This window comes from Pholcus phalangioides, unplaced genomic scaffold, assembly GCF_987345545.1.
Source record: "Pholcus phalangioides strain wild (caught in Gottingen) unplaced genomic scaffold, Ppha-v1.0 ptg000010l_1, whole genome shotgun sequence".
Classification (NCBI taxonomy): Eukaryota; Metazoa; Arthropoda; class Arachnida; order Araneae; family Pholcidae; genus Pholcus; species Pholcus phalangioides.
The window spans coordinates 33,835,714-33,856,017 of NW_028301603.1; the positions used below are offsets into that span (position 1 = coordinate 33,835,714).

General features: G+C 37.0%; 1 protein-coding gene across 2 annotated transcripts; it reads left to right on the forward strand.

Annotated features, from left to right (window-relative positions):
* The first annotated feature begins 2,821 nt into the window (after positions 1-2,821).
* On the forward strand, positions 2,822-19,956 carry LOC149081326 (glyceraldehyde-3-phosphate dehydrogenase 2-like). 2 transcript variants are annotated; one of them, XM_089238156.1, is made up of 10 exons: positions 2,822-2,890; positions 3,314-3,348; positions 12,029-12,125; positions 13,428-13,534; positions 16,038-16,326; positions 17,448-17,504; positions 17,593-17,687; positions 18,100-18,265; positions 18,354-18,451; positions 19,694-19,956. In XM_089238156.1, exons 2-10 carry the CDS (start codon positions 3,326-3,328, stop codon positions 19,764-19,766), a joined length of 1,005 nt encoding a protein of 334 aa, XP_089094282.1. In that variant the 5' UTR covers positions 2,822-2,890; positions 3,314-3,325; the 3' UTR covers positions 19,767-19,956. The 2 variants fall into 2 exon arrangements, with proteins under 2 accessions (XP_089094282.1, XP_089094283.1); XM_089238157.1 differs by lacking the exon at positions 19,694-19,956 and having other exon boundaries at positions 18,354-18,455.
* The last annotated feature ends 348 nt before the right edge of the window (positions 19,957-20,304 follow it).

Genomic DNA, 20,304 nt, shown 5'->3' on the forward strand with positions numbered 1-20,304 from the left:
AGTGGCTCACAATGCAGTTCCATGACCCTTGTGTGGCCCGTGACATATTCCCAGTTGATTAAAGTGACCCGCGGCACATATTTTTCGACATCACTTGAGCGGCCCACATTACAGGTCATCTAAATGACCTGCGGCGTTGTCCCAAATCACGTAAGTGTCTCGCTGCACATTTTCAGATCACTTAAGTGACTTCGTATCACAGCTCCAAATCACTCAAGTGGCACGTATCCAGATCCCTTAAGTGACCCGCGATGCAGTTCCACGTTCCCTCGAGGGATGGTGACCCGTGGCATATTTATAAGTCACTTGAGTTACCCACGGCATAGTTTTCCAGACCTACTTATTTGGTCCGCGGCACATTTATATATCATTTAAGTGGATCATCTACGTTGCCCGCGGTGCATTTTGAAATCAATGAAATGGCCCTCACTGACCTGGGGGATGAATCCTTCGCTTGACGGATTGCGTAAGTTCTGAGTTAGAAATATGGCGAATATGAACTTTATGGGCTTTCATCAGAGGGCAGCACTTATAAAGTTGAACTTTCAGGGGGCTTTTTTAAGATGGCTTCCAGGAGGAAAAAGTGTCTCCGGGGAAAAACCATTTTTTCTGGGTATCAAAAATGCAAAAACATTTCGAAAATTCCAAAAAAAAATGAATGCTCGAGTCTTGAAGGGTCAAGAATTTCAATAATTCTGGAAATGTTCTCATTAATTATGAATTATCATGAGATTTCGAGAAATAAGTCCCCCCCCCCCCCACCTTATTTCCTTAAATAATTATGAAAAATGATGTCTTTAAATAATTTCCAACTTAGTTATTTCAGTAATTATTAACTTAGAATTATTTCAATCAGTGGCGTCGGAGCCGGGGGTGCTGTGGGTGCTCGAGCACCCACGGAAGTTTGCAAAATAGGTCCGAGCACCCACAGAATTGATTCAGAAATCGAAATTTCCTACATGGAACTCAAGACGAGCACCCGCAGGTTCGTAACAGTTCTGACACCCCCTGATTTCAATAATTCTTAAATTAAATTTACTATTTCAATAATTCTTAAATTAAATTTACTATTTCAATAATTCTTAAATTAAATTTACTATTTCAATAATTCTAAAATAATTTCTTCCATTAGTTATGAAACGTTTACTTAATACGAATTCGTAATTACTTCATTCACCAATCCTAGAATTCATTTCTTCACTGAAGTTTTCTTTCAGCGATTTTCTATCGATATTCTAGCTTTTTTGGTGAGCCCCGCACTTACGATCAGGGCCGTAAGTAGGGGGGGAGGTGGTGAAGCAGGCGGAACTGGTGCCCCATTCGCTGGACCAGAGTCGGGCCCAAAAATTTCGCCCTTTAACGTCTCTTTAAACATCATAAGGGAGAGCCACATGCGTGCTTGCCCCCGGGCGACCAAGCATCTAGTTGCGGCCCTGATTATGATGATGAATAATTCGGAATTTATATGAAAGAAATTATTTTTATCAATTTTCGAATTATTTCTTTCATTAACTCTGAATTTCCATTAATTCTGGAATTTTTTATACTGATAAATTCTAAATCTTCATCTATTCTGGGATTTTCTCACTCGTTAATTCTGAATTGTCATTGGTGAATAGATATTTTTCGGCATTCTTGTTTATTCTGTGATAATGCACGAATCATTGGATGCCCCGATTCCCTACCCCCCACAAGGGGTGGGCTGACAAGGCTCCAGCCCTGGGGCCTGGGACAATTTTCACAATTTTTTTGCTTTTTCACTCTATAAATTCATCATAAAGGGCCCGTGAAAGTCTAGTCGGGGGGCCCCGCAGAAGATCCCAACCTAGGGGCCCTGCTCCAGGATGTGAGGGCCATGCCCGATTCCCTCCCTCTTCCCCCTACAAAATCTATAAAATCGGGTCTAAAGACAGCCCCGAAATTATTTTCGCAAAGGGTCCTGCATCTGATTAGGGCGGCCGCGGTTTGGTGCCCGGAGTACTGGAAAAGGAAAGGTGCTGTTGGTTGCACTCTTCTATGCGTTGAAAATTACGGGGGGCCGCTGAGATGGATACTGGCCGGAGGCATGCCCCCCCCCCCCCACATTCTGGAGCAAGGCACCTAGGCTGGGACATATAACGTGAAAAAACAAAAAAACGATGAGAGTTGTCCCTTGCCCCAGAGCTAGAGCCCTGTCAGCCCCACCCTCGGGGGACCATGCCCGGATGACAGTAGCTTATTTGCAGCTCCAGCCCTGCCTGAAATTTTCATCAGAAGCATGGGTGGAGGTGGGAAGGGGGGGGGGGCATGCCTCCCAGCGTCAAAGGTAAAGCCGACTGATCTAATGTATTTGCGTATACAGTCGAATCCCGTTTTTCTATTAATTATCGTTAAGAATAAGATCGTTTTAAGATCGTTTTAAGAATACCGTTATATCGAAAATCTCGTTTCAACGAACACTTTTCTAATCTCCCGGATAAGTTTTCATGGGAACAATGCAAAAACCTGGAATTCCTTTACAACGAAATTTCGTTATAACGAAGTGATTCCTCCGAACTCTTGGAGTTCGTTATAACGGGATTCAACTGTATATGAATTGACATCATCACCATCATCGTGCCCCCCGAGACTTCAAGCCTATCCCCACCTACGATCAGAAGGAAAACGAAACAAACTTTTTTCCCATCAGCTCCGAAACACATTCCGGAGAGAGAGAGTAAGAGCGAAAAGTCGCCAAATAACACAGCCGTTGAGCCAGACAGCGCTACTCCGCGCCTGCAATCGAGAGTATTGCCGTGGATATTTAACCGCCGGTCGGTGTTCGCTTTGACCTTCACAAGGTGACTGCCGCCGGATCTCCATCTTCCACAATCTGATCATCTCCTTCGAACGTTCAAATCACTTTTAAAAGGTAACAAAAAAACTTAGTATTTGAAAACTCTCAATATTTAGAAATAATTAGTTTCAGAACTAAAAACTGAATGTTTATTTAGGGCTCGCCCTAGAATTTCGATAGCTTTTGTTAATTTCTAGGGCCCTTTAAATCCGGGCTGTAGTTTAAAGTGTGATCGTCATTAGGCATATTGAGTGTTATTTTAGCAGAAGTGGTTTTTGTTTTTATAATTAATTTTTCGGTCCTAATTAGCTTAAAGAGCTTTTCGTCTTTCAAACGTATTTGATCTTCCCCTCCCTGTTTCAAGGTTAATTATTTTATTTGGCTCGTGTCTGAAGTTACGTGCAGCCGCTCACGTTCCATGTTGAACTAATTTTGATCGGATCGTCGATAGTGTTAAACGAAGTTTTATAATTGCGTGAATTTTATTTTTAATTTCAGGTCCAATTCGAAATGGCAAAGGTTGGAATCAACGGGTAAGAATTTTTTAAATTTATTATTTCTTTAATTTTTTAGTGTTAATTCATGCCGTTAGGGGTTATTCCAGCTTTTGATTTGCTAGGCCTTGCGTTAAAATTCTGTCTTGGATCATTCTGGATTCAGTAATTTGTTTGAGGGGGGGGGCCCTCGGATCAGGGGTCTCCGCGGACAAGATCATGCATGGCCCCCAGGTCAGACTTCCACGTTGCCCCTTTATGAATTTATATCGTTAAAAAGCAACAGAAAAAAAAAGTGTATGGACTCCCAGGGCTGTAGCCCTGTCAGCCCCTGTACATGGGTCTCTTTTCAAGCGTGTAATCATTTTTGTATCTCCAGGTTCACCCCCATACTGGATGGGGAAGAGGTACGTTTTCTCTTTAGACACTCCCACAGGACTGTCTTAAGAGCATCATGGGTCCCCGGGCCAAGTGATTTTTCTGAGGCCCTACCTGGCCAATTCTTAAAATTAAACTGCTTGTTATTTTTCTGAGGGCCAGGGTTTAAGCTGGATAAAAAAAAAAAAATTCCTTTTGCAAAAAAGCGAAAATTGGGGGGGGGGAGTTTTAGCAAAATGTAATGATTGATGGTTGGATGTCTACTTGTTTTGTACCTCTTGTATGCATTTTTGAGAAAGTGGCTGTTACTACTTTCGCATTTTACGAAAAATGTGACCGTAGCTTAAACCCTGTCCCGGGTTGTGCCTGGGTAAGCCCATGCGTTAAGATGTCACTGCACACCCATGAAGGGCCATAACTAGGCTGGGACAACCAGGGCCCTTATGTGGCTTGCGAACCTCACATAAAATGCATTTATTTTACGTAATTTTTTTTATGGGGTCCCAAGAAGTTATGCTACAGCTTTACGCTCCATGTTTTGTTTTTATAAAAACTAGGAATAAATCTCGCTGAATAGTTTGATTCATTTGTAAATGCAGCCAAGTTCTCTGTATGGTCTCTGGTCTAGAATTTTAGTGGGGGAAGGCTATACTGCATTTACACACACACACAGAATGTGATGAATGTTAATGATTTTAATCATTCTAGGCCCTTGGGTTAGTGTCTTGTCAGTCCCACCCTTATAGATGGCCAAGTACTGGATGTCTTTTGTGGCAGTAAAATATTTCTAAACATTTTTGTATTAAAGCTAGTGTTTCGGAGTATATTAACATCTATTTTTGTTTGGATGACTTTGCTTCAAGGTCGGTAAATTTTCTTTTGATGTAATTTGGTGGTTCTTTATTTTTTTTGTCATCCTTGGCCATGGTTTTTTAACAAGGATTAGGCTGATGGGAGAGGGGAAACTATCCTTTATTGTTAGTGTTTTTCATGTTTAGTGTGATAAACAAATGGGGGGGGGCGCGGTGGGAGGCAGCAAAAATACCAGTCTGGGGAGTCCTGTTACATAATGTGGGTAGGGTCTCTCTCCCCTACCCAATTCAGTTTATCTGCAGATCCCCAGAATAATTTATTCTGAAATGATGTTTGATTTGTGTCCCTATTCTTTGTTTTCACAACAAAATCTCCTGCTCTTTCCTGACAAAGGTTGGCCACGCCCTTGGGAGCGGTGGCTCACACTTTGAGAAATACTAATGTAATTTTTTATTGGTCTAGATTACACTAAAAGTTTAAGATCTATTACAAAACCTTAAAAAAACCCAATAAGCTTATTGATTATGTTCGCAGATACTTATGTGTATTTGTTACAATTTAATTTGGTTGAATTTTTCAACTTTTATGAAAAATCTGTCGGTAAACTTTTATATTTTCTTGTGTATAATCCACTGACACATAATCTCCATGTGAAATTTGAAGAAAAGGGGGAAAACAGTGATGGCCATGTTGGCATATTAGCTACAGGATTTAAAAAACTTGTTTCAATAATTCATTGATACATTAATTAATGAAATTTATGAAACTGCCATTATTCACACAAAATTTACAGTTCAATCAAAAACCTTAAAATTCAGACTCGTCAGAATACTCATCCGGCTGATAACATTTTATGCATATTGGTCGTAGTGGTTTTTTTAATGTTAACCCACTTTCTTAACAGATAATCTGTCGATTATGCGGAGGAAAATATAGTAATCTTGCGGTTTTTAGGGTAAATACTGGCTTGTGTAACATTGGCTAATAAAGATATTCTCAATCTTTAGCTTTCTCTTGTGTAGGCTCTATGTTTAGTACTGGCTTTACAAAGGCATAAACTTGTACCCAGGCCATGGGTATGGAGTCTTACAATTATGTGCCATCATCTCGATAGTGCCTGTTGAGTTTGGGGAAGAAAATCTATATATATAAAATTGATTTTGTGTGTTTTTCTCTATACAAATCTACAATTTTAGATCTATTTATCGCCAAATTTTGCATATATGCCAAATAGGACCCGACTTGAACGATAGGCTATTTTAAAAGTTTGTCAGAGCAGGACAAATGCCCCAAATTGGCAAAAAACCGTCGGGCAACAATGGTTTCTCGGTCTCAATCACTTTCCGAACATTTACTTTGGTTACCATGGATCCTTAGCAATGCGTTTCAGACATGTATATGCCTTTACAATGGTTTGTCGCTTCTTTAACGCTGCCAGTGTATATGCATAACAATCTATGCCTTTATAATGGTTTGCCACTTTTTTCAATAGTCGTCAGAATCAGCATCACTTTGAAGGTCAGGCAAAGGATGATCCTCCATAGATTTCTGTGTTAAAATTGCAGATTTTATTGCATAAATGCGGAAATTTTTACTGGGAGTTTCCTGCCACATCAATAATTTTAAAAATTGTATTGAATTCTCGATTTTTGAAATATTGAGTTCGCTTAGAGATATATGAAGCCCAGGAGATTAAATATGAAGTAATTAGCCGGACCTACTTTTGAGTTGGATATCCATGCAATAACATTGATTTCAACTTTTTATTTATATCTTCTCAAGCATGAAAATTAATGTCTCCATATAGTCTTTTGATATTCAAACTGCATAAATTCATGTGGGATAAGATATTTTAAAATTAATTATGGGCCCGTAAAAAGTACATCAAAAAAATTCCACAGCTTTAAACATTTTTGGAAGCTGAAACTGGCAGATGGATAACTTGAAGTTCGGGGGCGGGGGGGGGGGGGGGGTCGAAATACTGAGAGACCCTTAAAAAAGGGGGAAAACATATATTCATTTCTACGTTTCTTTAAATCTAGATTTGTTTAGGTCTATTTCATGAATTCGCGCAGGAAGTTGCCATATTGGTTAACTTGGACATGGCTTGTATGTCTCTCAAACAAAGAGGGAGATATCACGTGATCCAAAAAGCCTCATTCAAGAAAACCTGGGCAATGCCGGGTATTATAGCTAGTAGAGCAATATTTTTCCTAACTTTATACCAATGCTTATACATATACAAGATAGATTGGAGCCTCTAGTTTTTGAAAGTCTAGCCAGGATTCTCACCACAAGACATGGAGGAGGGATAATTTTGCAATTCCTTGCGCTAAGAACTTTGTCAACACACAAAAGGAATGTTTATTATAATGCAGTTCAGTAGAATAGGGTTTTAATGTTAGATAGGTATTTAGGTTTTGGCTGACAGTTCCTTAAAGCAGAGGTTATGATAGTGTCCAGCCTGACCATTGTTTCAAGGTTGGTGGTCATGTGGCTGCTCCACTACTGATAACGATTGCCGAATGTTAGAGGCTAGAAGGTATTAGATGAGAATGACTAAAACCTTCAAACCCAAAGTTAAAACAGAGCAGTTTTTATCTTCCAATCAATCTGACTACACATTCGTCGAAGAATGCCAACAGAGACGAGCCTAAGCATTTTGCGGCCCATTGCGAAAATGGCATTCCAGTCCTCTATAAAGGTTTTTCCTCATTCTTCCAGTGACCTCAGACATCTCTGTACTTACCAGGTTTACACTAATACTCGAGAATAACTCTTAACTGTGTGAAAACTTCTTTTGAGAAAACTTCGTAATTGAAAGTGTACCTCAAATACATTCTTGGGAATGTGTAACGAATCGGTACATGCTGAAATGTGTGTGTATATATATGTCCTTGATGTATCTGTTAGAGTTGTGGTTATTTAATATTCTTGTTAGCACTACCATCTGTGTTATATTTCTAGATATTGTGAAAATTTGTGAACCCGGGCATTTGGGGAGTAAGAACCCAATGCTTTACAACATTACTATTGTTCAATTGTACATGCACCTCCATACATTCCCCTATAGAATTTTTAACGAATTGATATATGCTGGATGTGCATGCACGTGTTGTGAACCTAACGTGAAATTTGTTTCTAAGTAATGCTTGTTATATTATTTCTACTTTACAACCATATTGCAAGGATGGGGCTGACGAGGCTCAAATCTGAAATGATTTTTTCTTCATGTCTATAAATACTTTACAGACGGGACCCGTGAAAGCTCGGTCTGTGGGGGTACCATATGTATATTTTATAAACTGGATCACAATGAAAAGGCTGTCACTTGTAGACTATTGCTCTTCAAAGCTGTAACTAAATATTTTTAGCTAGGGTAATCGGGCACCCCTTCCCGTGTGGTTTAAAATGTATTCAAAAAATATTTCTATTGCCTGGTGCGCCCACACCTTTTGACACCTGTCTAGATCTGTCCCTGAATGTCAAGTCACAACAGATGTTCTGGAATCAAATATTTGCAGACCTGCCAACTCTCCCAATTTAGGCGGGAGACTCTGGATTTTTCATCCTTTCTCCCGCTCTCCAGATTTGTTAAAATTTCTCCGGATTTTGGCAGAAAATTAGATTTTATGCAAGCTTTCACGTTGTCGTGGCGTCAATAATTACCTTCGTCGTTAAGGAAAGCACCCATAGAGGACAGTTGTAGTCATTTCCATCGAGCAGCCGTAAAAAAGTGACTGCATTTAAGTAACTGGCAAAGATGCGACTTTGTTTTCGTAGCATTTATCGGCAATCATTAATCAGGGGCATGACCTTGGTTGTCAAAATTCCTGTATAATCGTTATTGTATTCCATTAACAGCCGCGCGTTAAACACGTTTTTTTCCGTCTGCAGCTTTGTAATTTGAATTTTTTTTTAATCGTTTCTTCCGATTAAACATCTTTAGAAAGCAAATATAAAACTTTAAGCTATATACAGCTAAATATAAAGCTTTTAAGAATTCATATACCCAAGATTATCAATCACTGATAGCATCCACAAAAGGAAACACATACTTTATGAATAGTATGTAGATGTGATTTCTCTATTCTGCATGGAAAGACGCATGGAATTATATTCTCAGGGGCAATGCAGAACCTGTCTGGGGGGGGGAAGGGAGAGAATGTAACTTTTTCTTAATTTATTAAAAAAAAGTTTTTTCAAAAATTCTTTTATGAACTCTTTTTGATAGTCTATGAGTGTCGGGGGGGGGGGTGCCCCCCTCGGGAAAATTTCTGGATTTCAAAAGTTGGCACGTCTGTATTTGCCAAGGAACATTGGGGCCATTGTGTAGCCAGCTTATGTGTCATTACAGCAGGTGGCAGCAAACATTGAAAGCAAGCATTGGCAAATGACTATCTGACCTTGCTGGATAGCATAAAAGTGGTTTTAGTAGATAAAAAAAATTTTGTCTTGCCGTTATATGTATGCTTTTTGTTTTATAACAAAAAAAAAAGAGAACTAATTGGTTTCTTTTTAAATTGAATTTATATATTATAACTGTCTTAAAAAAAACAGGTAATTCTGTGTAACTGGAGTTGTCATGCGTGGTTTCTAAACGTGTCTCTGGACTTTACTGGCACGAATTTAAAAAAAAAAGTTTTGAAGTTTTGACCTTTTGATTATTAACAGGACATATGTTTCACTAAGATTTTTAAAATTACTATTTGGATAAAAAATTGTTGAGAAACTAATTATATATATCCCAGTAGAATAGTCGGACCAGTTGCTCATGTTTTCTTTAGTTCCTTGGATGGCTCTGTAGTTCGCTCAAATCCATATATGTATAAAGTCATTACGACTTGGATGTATGTGTCCGAGCGTTGGGGTATCACTTGCTGGAAAAATCCCAACACTGAATTTATGACCTGTTTTGTCATTGTTAATAGTAAATTAGATAATCCTTTGATTATATTTAATTTTTTTTAATATATTTTTCCTACTTGAATATTTTCGTTTAAAAATTAATGCTGGATAAATTGAAAAAAATTATAACAGCCAAATTTCTTAGGTTTTTTTTGGTTGGAAATGGAGGGTATTTTTATTTTCCCAGGACTGGATATTTTCTAGATCTCTTTATGCTGGTTGACAAATTGGATATAAATTTCTAAATATTCTGATGTCCTGGTAATCGGCATAGGAAATTTTTAATGTTAATATTAATTTATCACATGGGGATTTGTTCACTAGCAGTGCTGTCTTAATGAATGGGCCCATCCGGGCACCTCGAGAAGAGAAGGGCCTCGCAAAAATGAGAACTAATTTAAATTTTTGAGAATTTGCCAGGTAGGGCCGTGGAAAAAATCACTTAGCCACAATGTTTTTAAAATGGTCCTGTTCACTAGCAGTGGAGCTGATAGTGATAAGTAAGGGCATGGGAAGTAATATAGGGCTGGGAGACATGGGGGGTTGTCTTCTCCAATATGAATGATAGAGCCAATTATGTGCATAAATATGAATTGCCATGTCCAGCTTTCATTGTGCTCTCTTCCTAGCCTTTCGTGTCTATTTCTGCCCATTTGGAAGGGATAGTCTTGTAACATGGATCTCTGAATAACCCTGAATTGATTCAGAAGTGAATTTCCTGTAGGTCTAAAGGTAGGGGGTGAGCACCTGCAGGTCTGAAACTAACTTTACATGTACACAAGGTTTGGAAAAAATTGACTTTTTAAAGCAGAGCTCAAATAATGCTTGATAAGCAAATTTGTCTATATATAAAAAAATCAATATAGCTGAGTGTGACCAAGTGCTGAATGGGGAAATAAAAAATTGTTTCAGGGGCCTTATAAATTTCAGAGCAACCACTCTGTCAGTGGCAGTGTATAAAATACTGGTCTCTAGTGCTGATATATTTAATTGAACGGATGATTGATTATATGCAGAATACAGACTTGTATTTCCTCAAGTTGCATGGATTGTGGTGCTATGATTCTGGAGTTGTATTTTGTGAGAGAAATGTGAATTTCTTATTCAAGCACAATCGCTGCACAGAGGAAGATTTAATGGCAGATGTACCAGGTCCAGATTTGTGATGGTCCCTGCAAAACCCTAAATTTCTAATATGGGGGACCAATATTTTTTTATATACCTAGGGTCCTGAGTGACTTTAATCCGCTTCTGTCACTGGATTGAGATAGAAATCATTACGTAATACTTCAGTAAGAATTGTTTTATTCTATGAGAACATCACAAGTGGATGAAATTAGATTTAGAGAGGCTACAGTATATAGAGATAAACTTTTTTTATTTGTGAATTGAATCCCAAGGCTTTCATCCATATCTGTCAATTTCAGAGAGTCGTAATTTCATACCTGAAATCTGTTATTGTTATGCTTGAAAAAATTTGATTCTCTTTGATGGTAAATTGGCAATGTACTTGGTCAAAATTGACAGATATATAAACTTATACGTGAATATTTTTTCTTGATTCCCAAAGCAGTAAACAAGTGTTTTTTCCTTTTCAATAGACAAGTTATCCAAACATGTAATACAGAAATATGAGTAACTCCTGCTATAAAGAGTGTTTTACATTTATATTTCATTATTTCTGCTATATATACTGATGAAGGAATTCCATATAGTTCCGAAATGCTTATAGCCGTGGTTTTTGTAATTTTGGGTCTATTGACGTCGGTTGTTATCTTGTATTATATAAAACATAACGCGACTTTAATCATTTGTAAATTTTTAACATTTGCACTATCAATTTTAAAACCTGTGTTAGACACAAAGGGTTAACTGTCAAATTAAAATCACGCAAGCCAAATCAAATTTTGTCAATTTGTAACAAAACACTATAAGTATTGTATACCCATAGTTGGAAAGTGTTCTCAAATTTTGGTTCCAATCAACTAATATGAATTGTAAAATCATTGAATCATGTAAAATCGTATATTACTTGGATGGTTATCGTCGGTCACATCTATCATGTAACTCTAAAGCATTACTGTTAAATCTCATTAAATTGAAAACACTTAAAATATTTCATACTGTTGGAAATTTTATATTAAATGTTTAATATGAAAAGTATAAAATTACTTCATTAATTAGAATCAAAATTTAAAAACTAGTCTTTTTTCCTTCTGACAATGGGTGTACAATCAACACCTATGGCAGAAAGCCTCCGCTTGAAACTTTGTCGTTGAAGTTCATTTCAGCTATAGCCATCGGATATAGCGGTCAGTGTATGTGAAATCTCGACCTTTCTTTGTAGTACATCCAGTGACTATAGGTGAAATAGACGACTTCAGTGATGTCACGAGCTTTACGTAGAGGCTTTCTGTTACAGAAGGTGTTGGTACAATGCTGTTATAGTATTTTGTTAAGATTTCATAAAATTTGATTTATTAAACTTTATTTACATCTTAATGAGTGTAAAAAGTGTATAAAGTGTATAATTTGAATTACGGTCTGTAATCTGCAGATCGTATGTCATGAATTAGGTTTCTTATCTGTGTAATTGAAACTGGGTTTTTTCTTTTTAAAGTTTTGGCCGCATTGGTCGTCTTGTTCTTAGGGCCGCTTTGGCCAAGGGTGTTCAAGTGGTAGCTGTCAATGATCCATTCATTGACGTCAAATACATGGTAAGGATTTTTTTACATGAATATTTAGAGTTTAAACTGAGTTGAGTAGAGTTTCACTTTAATATCTAAATGTTTTACTTACCTGAATTGTTTCCTGGTTAGAATATGGTGTTGGTTTCTAATGAGTGAAACATGGTGATTTGAAATTCTATTTTTATTTCAAATGCTCTGGAGTTATGGCTAATTGCTGTTCATTAGTGGAAAAAATTACATGGGGGAAAAATCTAACCTGTTCATCAGATTTAGTCTGAGGTGATGCAAGGGCGCAACTAGATGCTTCGTCACCCTGGGCAAGTGTACATTTTGACACTTCCTTGTAATGTTGAAGTAGAGGTTTAAGAATAAAACTTACGCCCTCTGTGGTCCGGGGCACGAGACCCGCCTGTTCTGCCCCCCCCCCCTAGTTGCAGCCCTGAGGTGATGCAATTCTAGCTTGCTATATGTTCATTTAACAATTTTCACTGGCCACAAGTTGCGTTTTTATACTCGTATGCATCTGGTGGAATAAGAGGGCTTTTCCTTTAACAAAAAAAATGTGTTAACATTGATATTTGTTTGGCGTTTCTAAATTAAAATCAAACTATTCAACCAGTGTAATTTTGCAAGCAAAAATATAAAAATTCTATTACCTTGTCTTTAACTATGTAGTCTGAACGTTCAAAACTGAAAGAAAAAATCTTGCTCAAGCACGAGTTGTAATTATTTTTGCAAGCGGAAGTTCAAACAGCATGTTATTATACAAATAGGAGTTTTAAATTGAACAAAAAGTTGTCTTGACCTTGCAGGGAATGGTGATACATTGTTTTTAAATTGACTGAGATTAGGTTGTTTACGAAGGAGAATAATTAAAATTATAAGGCTGGTTTTTGTTTTTCAAATTACAATTACAAATGAAATTCCAGGCTGTTAATATCCAAAAATGGTTGTCAAAATCCAATTGATGAAGTTTTGGTCAGATTTTTCAGAAATGATTTGGGTCTCGGCCGGTCAATTTACAAAGTGATTGGAGATCTCTGGCCAAAGTTTCTGCTAATGTAAGATTGTCTAGTAGGTACAAATTTTTTCCATAGGTCAACGTGATACATGGCTATATATAGTATTGCATCTTTTTATAGATTAAGAAAAAGCAAAATTAGAGAAAATTAAGTTTTATCAAATTAAAAAATTTGCCACATGTGCTTGTCATACCTAATGTAAACATATCGCGAAAAAGTATGCCAACTTGGTGATGAATTCATTAACAAATGACATGTATCAAATCCTTGAATTTCTTAATATTTTTATAATTTTTAATTTTGATAGGTATACATGTTCAAGTATGACTCTACCCATGGTCGTTACAAAGGAGATGTTCATGAGGAAGGTGGAATGTTGGTTGTCGATGGGCACAAGATCCACGTGTTCCAGGAGTATGTACAGTTTAATATTTGCATTGTAGTTTGTTTAATTATCTTAAATATATCCTGTACAGTTAAATGTCTAGATAAAAATATTGTCTATTGAATCATATATTTGCATCTTACACAAATAAGATTGATTAGGTAATGGTGCTAAAAAGCTTTTTTTAAAAAAAAACTATGACCACTCAGTTTTATATTTATTAGAACTTGTCTACTTGTGTGGAATGTCATTAAATGAGACTATTCCAATAAATTGGTTGTTATTGAGAAATGGCAGCAAACTCTAGTTTCAAGATTTCTTGTTCAGAGAATCTGGTCATGGCGAAGCTTAATTTTCAATATATGTTAATGTTTGTGCAATGTTATATATTGTCTTTTCCAAGGGTGTACTGGGGGGGGGGGGGACAACTCACGATATTAAATTGATACATCTGTGCCATGTACCAGTTACTTTTAATTTCTCTTCCGGGGAAGGGGGCAGCTACCCCTCGCTGGGTATGCCCATGGTTTTTTGTTTTGGGAGAAGTCGGTTTCCAAAATTGCTCTTGGTTTGAAAAATTAAATTGGGTTTAACCCTTAATGAACATTTTCACCACCTACATTATATGCTGTCTTTGAGCAATTTTGTTAAATTTTTAGTTTAGTTCATGTAACGTGTACAGGATTAGAATATAATTTATCAAGGGACTCTAGTTCATGGGCAGAGATGGGGGCGCGGGCATTTTCCCCCAGCATCAAAGGTGGAGTCGACTGATCTAATGTATATATGAATTGACATCGTGCCCCCAGACTTTCAAGTCTATTTCTGCCGAAGTTTGCAGTCATTCAATCGGCATCTGTATACTGGACGTGCCACACATCTTGAATCTTATGGCAGAAGGTTGGTGATGCAGTTATAATCAGCTTGTCCGAAACAAGTTTACTTACAGAGCCTTTGGTTCGACCACCTATAGATAGTGCCTTCATTTCCCACTTAACTTCAATGGTTGAAAATTATTATATGGCGATATATGATACGAGTTGGTATAGAGTGAAGCAGTTTGCATGAGAAGAAAGCAGAAAAAGCTTGATATATTTATTAAGAACCCCTCGTGGAGCAGAAACTCATTTGTTTTTTGTTTATTTTCAACTGGAATTCTTACTCGAAAATCTTCATGTTCGTTTACACTGTAAAATACAAGGCTATTTTAAAAGAAGTGACCTATTTCAAAAGATTTTTTGTTAAATTACACAAAATTAGTAATATGTGAATAGAAAAGGAAAATGTGTCCAGTTTTTCCTGAAGATGTTTTACTTGATTTAATTTAGTCACGTGTGTAATGTCAATATGAAAAATCTCTGGAAAAACATTCCAATGAAAGTTTGATTCAGCCTCCACAGGCTTTTGCTCATGAAGGCTGAATTTGTCATTTTTAGCTTGTCACTAACTTTTGGAACTTTTGAGTTATGTAAATTGTTTGGCTTATAACACTTGTTGAAGATCGGGCTCGGTAACTATCGGCTGATTATAATGTAAACAAAAGGACAAAGCTTTCTTTTAACTAGATGCCATTTTAGTTCTCGCTATAAAATCATGAAATATAAACCTGAAAAGTTTGACTTGTACGATTTCGGTTTTATCAAATTTGGTAATTTAAACATATGATGCAAACTCGTTAACCATTAGTATTTTGGTTAGTATTGATACATATAGCATTAACGAATCAATCTTTTTAAAACAAACCTATCCTATTCTTGAATTTGCGTATTTACTGAGGGTGGGTTGGTGTTCACCTATTGAGCCTGGGGCAACCCCTGATAGATGGCACCTTTTTATTTCCCATCCAAGCTCCACTGATTGGAAATTATATGGCAATGAGACCTATTAAACCACACATGCACCTTGTCCATATTCCTCTGCAGAATTTCTGACTAATTGGTACATGTTTGAATATGCATGTCTATGTTGTGAACCTACCTTTAAGTTTATTTCTGTGTAATGATTGTTATGTATAGTGCTGCCACCTGAAATTTCTCTGATTGAAGCATAATGATTAAATAGCTGTACTGTTGTAGGGCCTGTAGATCTGTGGCGAAACTAATTAACTAGGAGATTGACTTGCATTTGCGCCTCAAAGTTGGGAACCACAGAAAACCAACTTCAGCTGACCACCACTGTGGCGACTATGGCAATTGTGGCCCTCTACATCCTGGAGCCAGTCCCCCTGTCAGACTTTTCACGGGCCCTTCTATAGTTAATTTATTGCACGAAAAAGCAAAAAAGAATTGTCCCCAGGGCTAGATCCCTGTCAGCACCATCCTTGTGGGGGGGCCGTGGTGGCAATATATGACCAGAGTTTGTGTGCTGTGATGTAGAAATAATTGGCTAGTGTTTCAGATTATATATTGAAATACATTAAATTATAAAAAATTTGCAGTTTTTGACAATAAGATTTTTATTCTTAAGTTATTTTTGAATCTTCATGTGGTAATCCATTGGTGGTTGAAAGTCCTTTTTTTTTTTTTTGATAAGGATGAAGCCATCTAATATTCCATGGGGCAAAATTGGTGCAGAGTATGTTGTGGAATCGACCGGTGTGTTCACCACCATTGAAAAAGCCACTACCCACATTGAAGGCGGAGCAAAGAAAGTTGTGATTTCTGCTCCTTCTGCTGATGCCCCTATGTTTGTCATGGGAGTCAACCACGACAAGTATGATCCATCGATGCAGGTTGTCAGCAATGCATCTTGCACCACCAACTGCCTGGCTCCTCTTGCCAAAGTCATCAACGACAACTTTGGAATAGTAGAGGGACTTATGGTAAGATTTTTTTGGTCTGGTGACACTTTTTAAGAATTGTTTTATAATCTAATTTTTCCCCCTAATTTATACAGGGTGTTCTAATATTAGACAAACTCAAGGTTGTTAGTAGGCATCAAGAACAAAAATTGTAATGGAACAGTGTCACAAGTCATGTTGAGGGTAAAAATTACAAAAAATACATTCAGGCTCTGAGTCCAGAGGAGATGAAAGTTGAGTGTCCGTTGATCGCTGAATGTGTTTGTAGGTTTGCTCACCATATCTGGTGTAAGCAGCGTGCGAAATGCATGCGCTAGGGTAAGATCGCATGTTGCAGATGAGGTAAATTTAAGCGGATGACATCAAAAGCATACCTGGTATCTTCGAGTGTGTCTGGGAATTTTTTTTATGTCGTTGTAGAATGTGCAATGACGTTAGCTGTCGCCATTTCCAACAACTCCTTGTAATAATTAAACCTTTTTCGAAGTTGTACTTGTCGTTCCAGTGTGACATCAAAACTTGCAGAAATTTTACACTATTTTTGCCCTCTCTAAGTGGTTTGCGACACCATGTTTCATTGCAGTTTTTGTTATTCTTGATGACTACTAACAGCCCTGAGTTTGTTGGTGCAATATTAGAAATCATTCCTATAGGACTAGATTGAATTTTTCAGGAGATTAATTTTAAAATAGTCTTATATTTATGCTGGGACAACAAAAAAAAAAAGCAGTGAGTTTGGTTCCCTGGGTATAAATTTAATCCTTTAACTTCCCCTTTGATATTGATGGAGGGGTGTTGAAATACATGCTCATCCTTGCTGATAGAACGTCTAGTTGTTGCCCTATATTTGTTAATCCTAAATGAGACCAGGGGGGGGGGGGAAGACAAAAGATAGTTTGAAATGTTTATCCTGTTATAAACATCTTACATAATTTGATGTAGTTGACTTTGAAAAATTTCATTTAGGCTTAAAATGGAATAATTTGATAGTCAAATGGAAATTGTGCAACTGTCGTCAATTTAGGAATATTCATTATAGGGGGAAGCTCGTCTTTATATTTATGTGTTCAGTATAATTTACCTTCACATTGATTTTACACAAATGTTTACTGTTCTTTATATTTATCGTGTTTTTTTTCCAGACTACTGTCCATGCTACCACAGCTACTCAAAAAACCGTAGATGGACCAAGTGGAAAAGTAAGTTACTTTCATGGTCTTGTTCTTTTCGTGGCCTTCATCATTAGTGTATGTAGTGCATGAAACTTTTTATTTTTTCTATTTATAGATGTGGCGGGATGGTCGTGGTGCTGCGCAAAACATTATTCCTGCTTCAACTGGTGCTGCTAAGGCTGTAGGAAAAGTCATTCCTGATTTGAATGGGTGAGTGAAATTTAGCTATAATTGGGAAATCTATTTAGCCAGAGCTTGACACGCCAACTAGACAAATTACCATCTACCAAATTTCTCTGAAGCTATTTTTTTAAAGGAGAGAAATTGCCAGAACGAATGTATTTTCTTTTGACGTAAATATGACTTAAAACATCTGACGATACTGAGACCCAGACATAACCCAAGCACTGACCCATGAGGGAAATAAATTTATTACCCCTAGGGGTTGGGGGCTATGCTGGAAAGAACAGAGTACACCTGACCGCAAGCTCCAGTCTGGATGCTTTCTTAAATTTTAATATTTTAACCTGCAATCCAAAAATTTTGTACACCCACAAATAAAATAGGCTTTACACCTGGAAGAGTATTTTGCTTTAACATGGATTGTGTATGCTTGTTACAGAAAACTCACTGGCATGGCCTTCAGGGTGCCCACCCCTGATGTATCTGTTGTTGACCTGACGTGCCGCCTTGGAAAAGAAGCAACTTATGAAGACATCAAGACAGCAGTGAAAGCGGCTTCTGAGAGCGATCACTGGAAAGGAATCCTTGGTTATACTGAAGATGAGGTATGGAAAGAATACTGGTAAAGTGCTTTTTGTGTAAATGTTTCTCAACTATAGTGCTTAATTTTTTTTTTTTTTTGTATTTCAAAAGGTTGTTTCATCTGACTTTCTCGGTGACACTCACAGCAGTATCTTTGATGCAAAGGCTGGAATCCAGCTTAGCAAGACTTTTGTCAAGCTTATTTCTTGGTGAGTTTGAAGGTTTATATATTAATTTAAACTGTTTTGACACATATCAGTAGCAGGTGCTTGAGCGTAATAATTGAGAACTTGAATTATGGTAGTCAATCATAAAGAACACTGTTAAATGTTTTTCCTATGAGATTAAGTTCAAATGTTTTATAAACTGCTTTATCAAGTTTACATCTTGTCATTTGAATCTGCGGTCGTGTAGGTATCGTATTGAACTATTGCCTTGAGAATCCAGCTTTGAACCCTGTTGGTAGCACAGTAATAAGTTGGTTTTCTGAAGGTTTTGAATTTCAAGGTATAATTATGAGCTGGATCCCAGGTTTCTCTACAAAGAACAGGGAGACCTATAACATGATACTTATATAACGTGAAAATTCAATCATTTATAGTCTTCACTTTAAAATATAGATGGATGGCAACACAAGCAAGAACATTAAACAAGCACTGTTCTGACAAAAATATGTTGGAGGAGCACAAATATATGGATTTCGAACACTCATTCTGTCGTGTACAGATCCGTCGGAAATTCTGCAAATGTGACGCTTGTTTGGTTTATATTCTAACAATGTAGTGTATCTTACACAAATACAGTGAAACTGATATGATATATGCAGGCCAAGCAAAAATATTGTTAGAGCAGCGGTTCTCAACCGGGGGCTCCACGGCAGCTCGAGAAAAATTTTAAAAAACCCTGTAAATTTGAAAAAAATAATTAAATATTTTAAATGACATAAATAAATCAGTAACTTTGAATAAATAAAAAATAGGCCTACGGGGCTCCGCCATAGAAATTGCAGATCAAAAAGGGCTGTGAGTCAAAAAATGTTGAACCGCTGCTATAGAAGGATTATATTGAGAGGCGATGGAAATGTCCATAGTTAAACAAACCAAACAAGCCTTGAAAAATATTGTTGTGGAAGGATTTATATTTAAACATATTTTTTTATATTTAAACATTTTAGGCTGCTCTCAGCCTGCAATTTAATAACTATGCAAAGAAAATTTTAAGTGCCAATACTGACTTGGTATCTGTCCTGTAGGCTGATCGGCACATTTGGAATACATTTGGTTTTTTGAGCAATTATATATGTATGTGTGTGTGTGTATATATGTAACTAATTTTTATGTATTCTGGTCTATATTTCACATTTTTTTTAAAACTTTGTTTTAACTAATTTTTCCTCCTAATGTGTTATTTCAGAATATTCTATCTGAATATGTATTGTTTATCATTTATAGGTACGACAATGAATTCGGCTACAGTTGCCGTGTAATTGACCTGGTCAAGTACATGAAGAGCAGGGATGCTTAAGACATTTGAAGCTTGTAATCATTATCTGTTGAACTTCTAGGCTCTGAAACCAAAATAAGTTCGCATTTAGCTTCAATGTTCATTATGTTCTTGTTTTTTCCCTTATAATGTTGATGTTTTGAACTTTTTTTTTTCCTTCTCTAATGTACCAGTTAATGTTTCTTTTGAAATAAATACCCAGTGAGACCTATTTTAGTTATTTTTATTTATTCATGCAACATCACTGTATCTAATTATAAAGTACTTTTCAATAAGCCAAATGCCTCCTGGTAGTATTAAATCATGTCGTGCTTTATAAATTATGAAAACACGTCAGGTGTCACACTCCAGACTGAATCGGGACTCGTCTGTAAACAGCACTTGGCTCCAATCATGTTGCTACTACTCTCACACGGGAGAAAATCTGTCTCTGCAAGAAATCGTATCGAGAGGTAGGAAAGTCATCCGTGTGCCGGAAGTTTCCCAGGAAGGCGTAGGGCTGTGCCGTATACCAACTCAGTGGTTGATACTTGGAGGTCTTTGATGCTGGAACGTAATC

Coding starts and splice junctions, on each gene's coding strand:
- LOC149081326 (XM_089238156.1), top strand. CDS start 3,326: ATGGCAAAGGTTGGAATCAACGG. Junction 12,126..13,427: donor TCATTGACGTCAAATACATG/GTAAGGATTTTT, acceptor TAATTTTGATAG/GTATACATGTTCAAGTATGA. Junction 18,266..18,353: donor TTGGTTATACTGAAGATGAG/GTATGGAAAGAA, acceptor GTATTTCAAAAG/GTTGTTTCATCTGACTTTCT.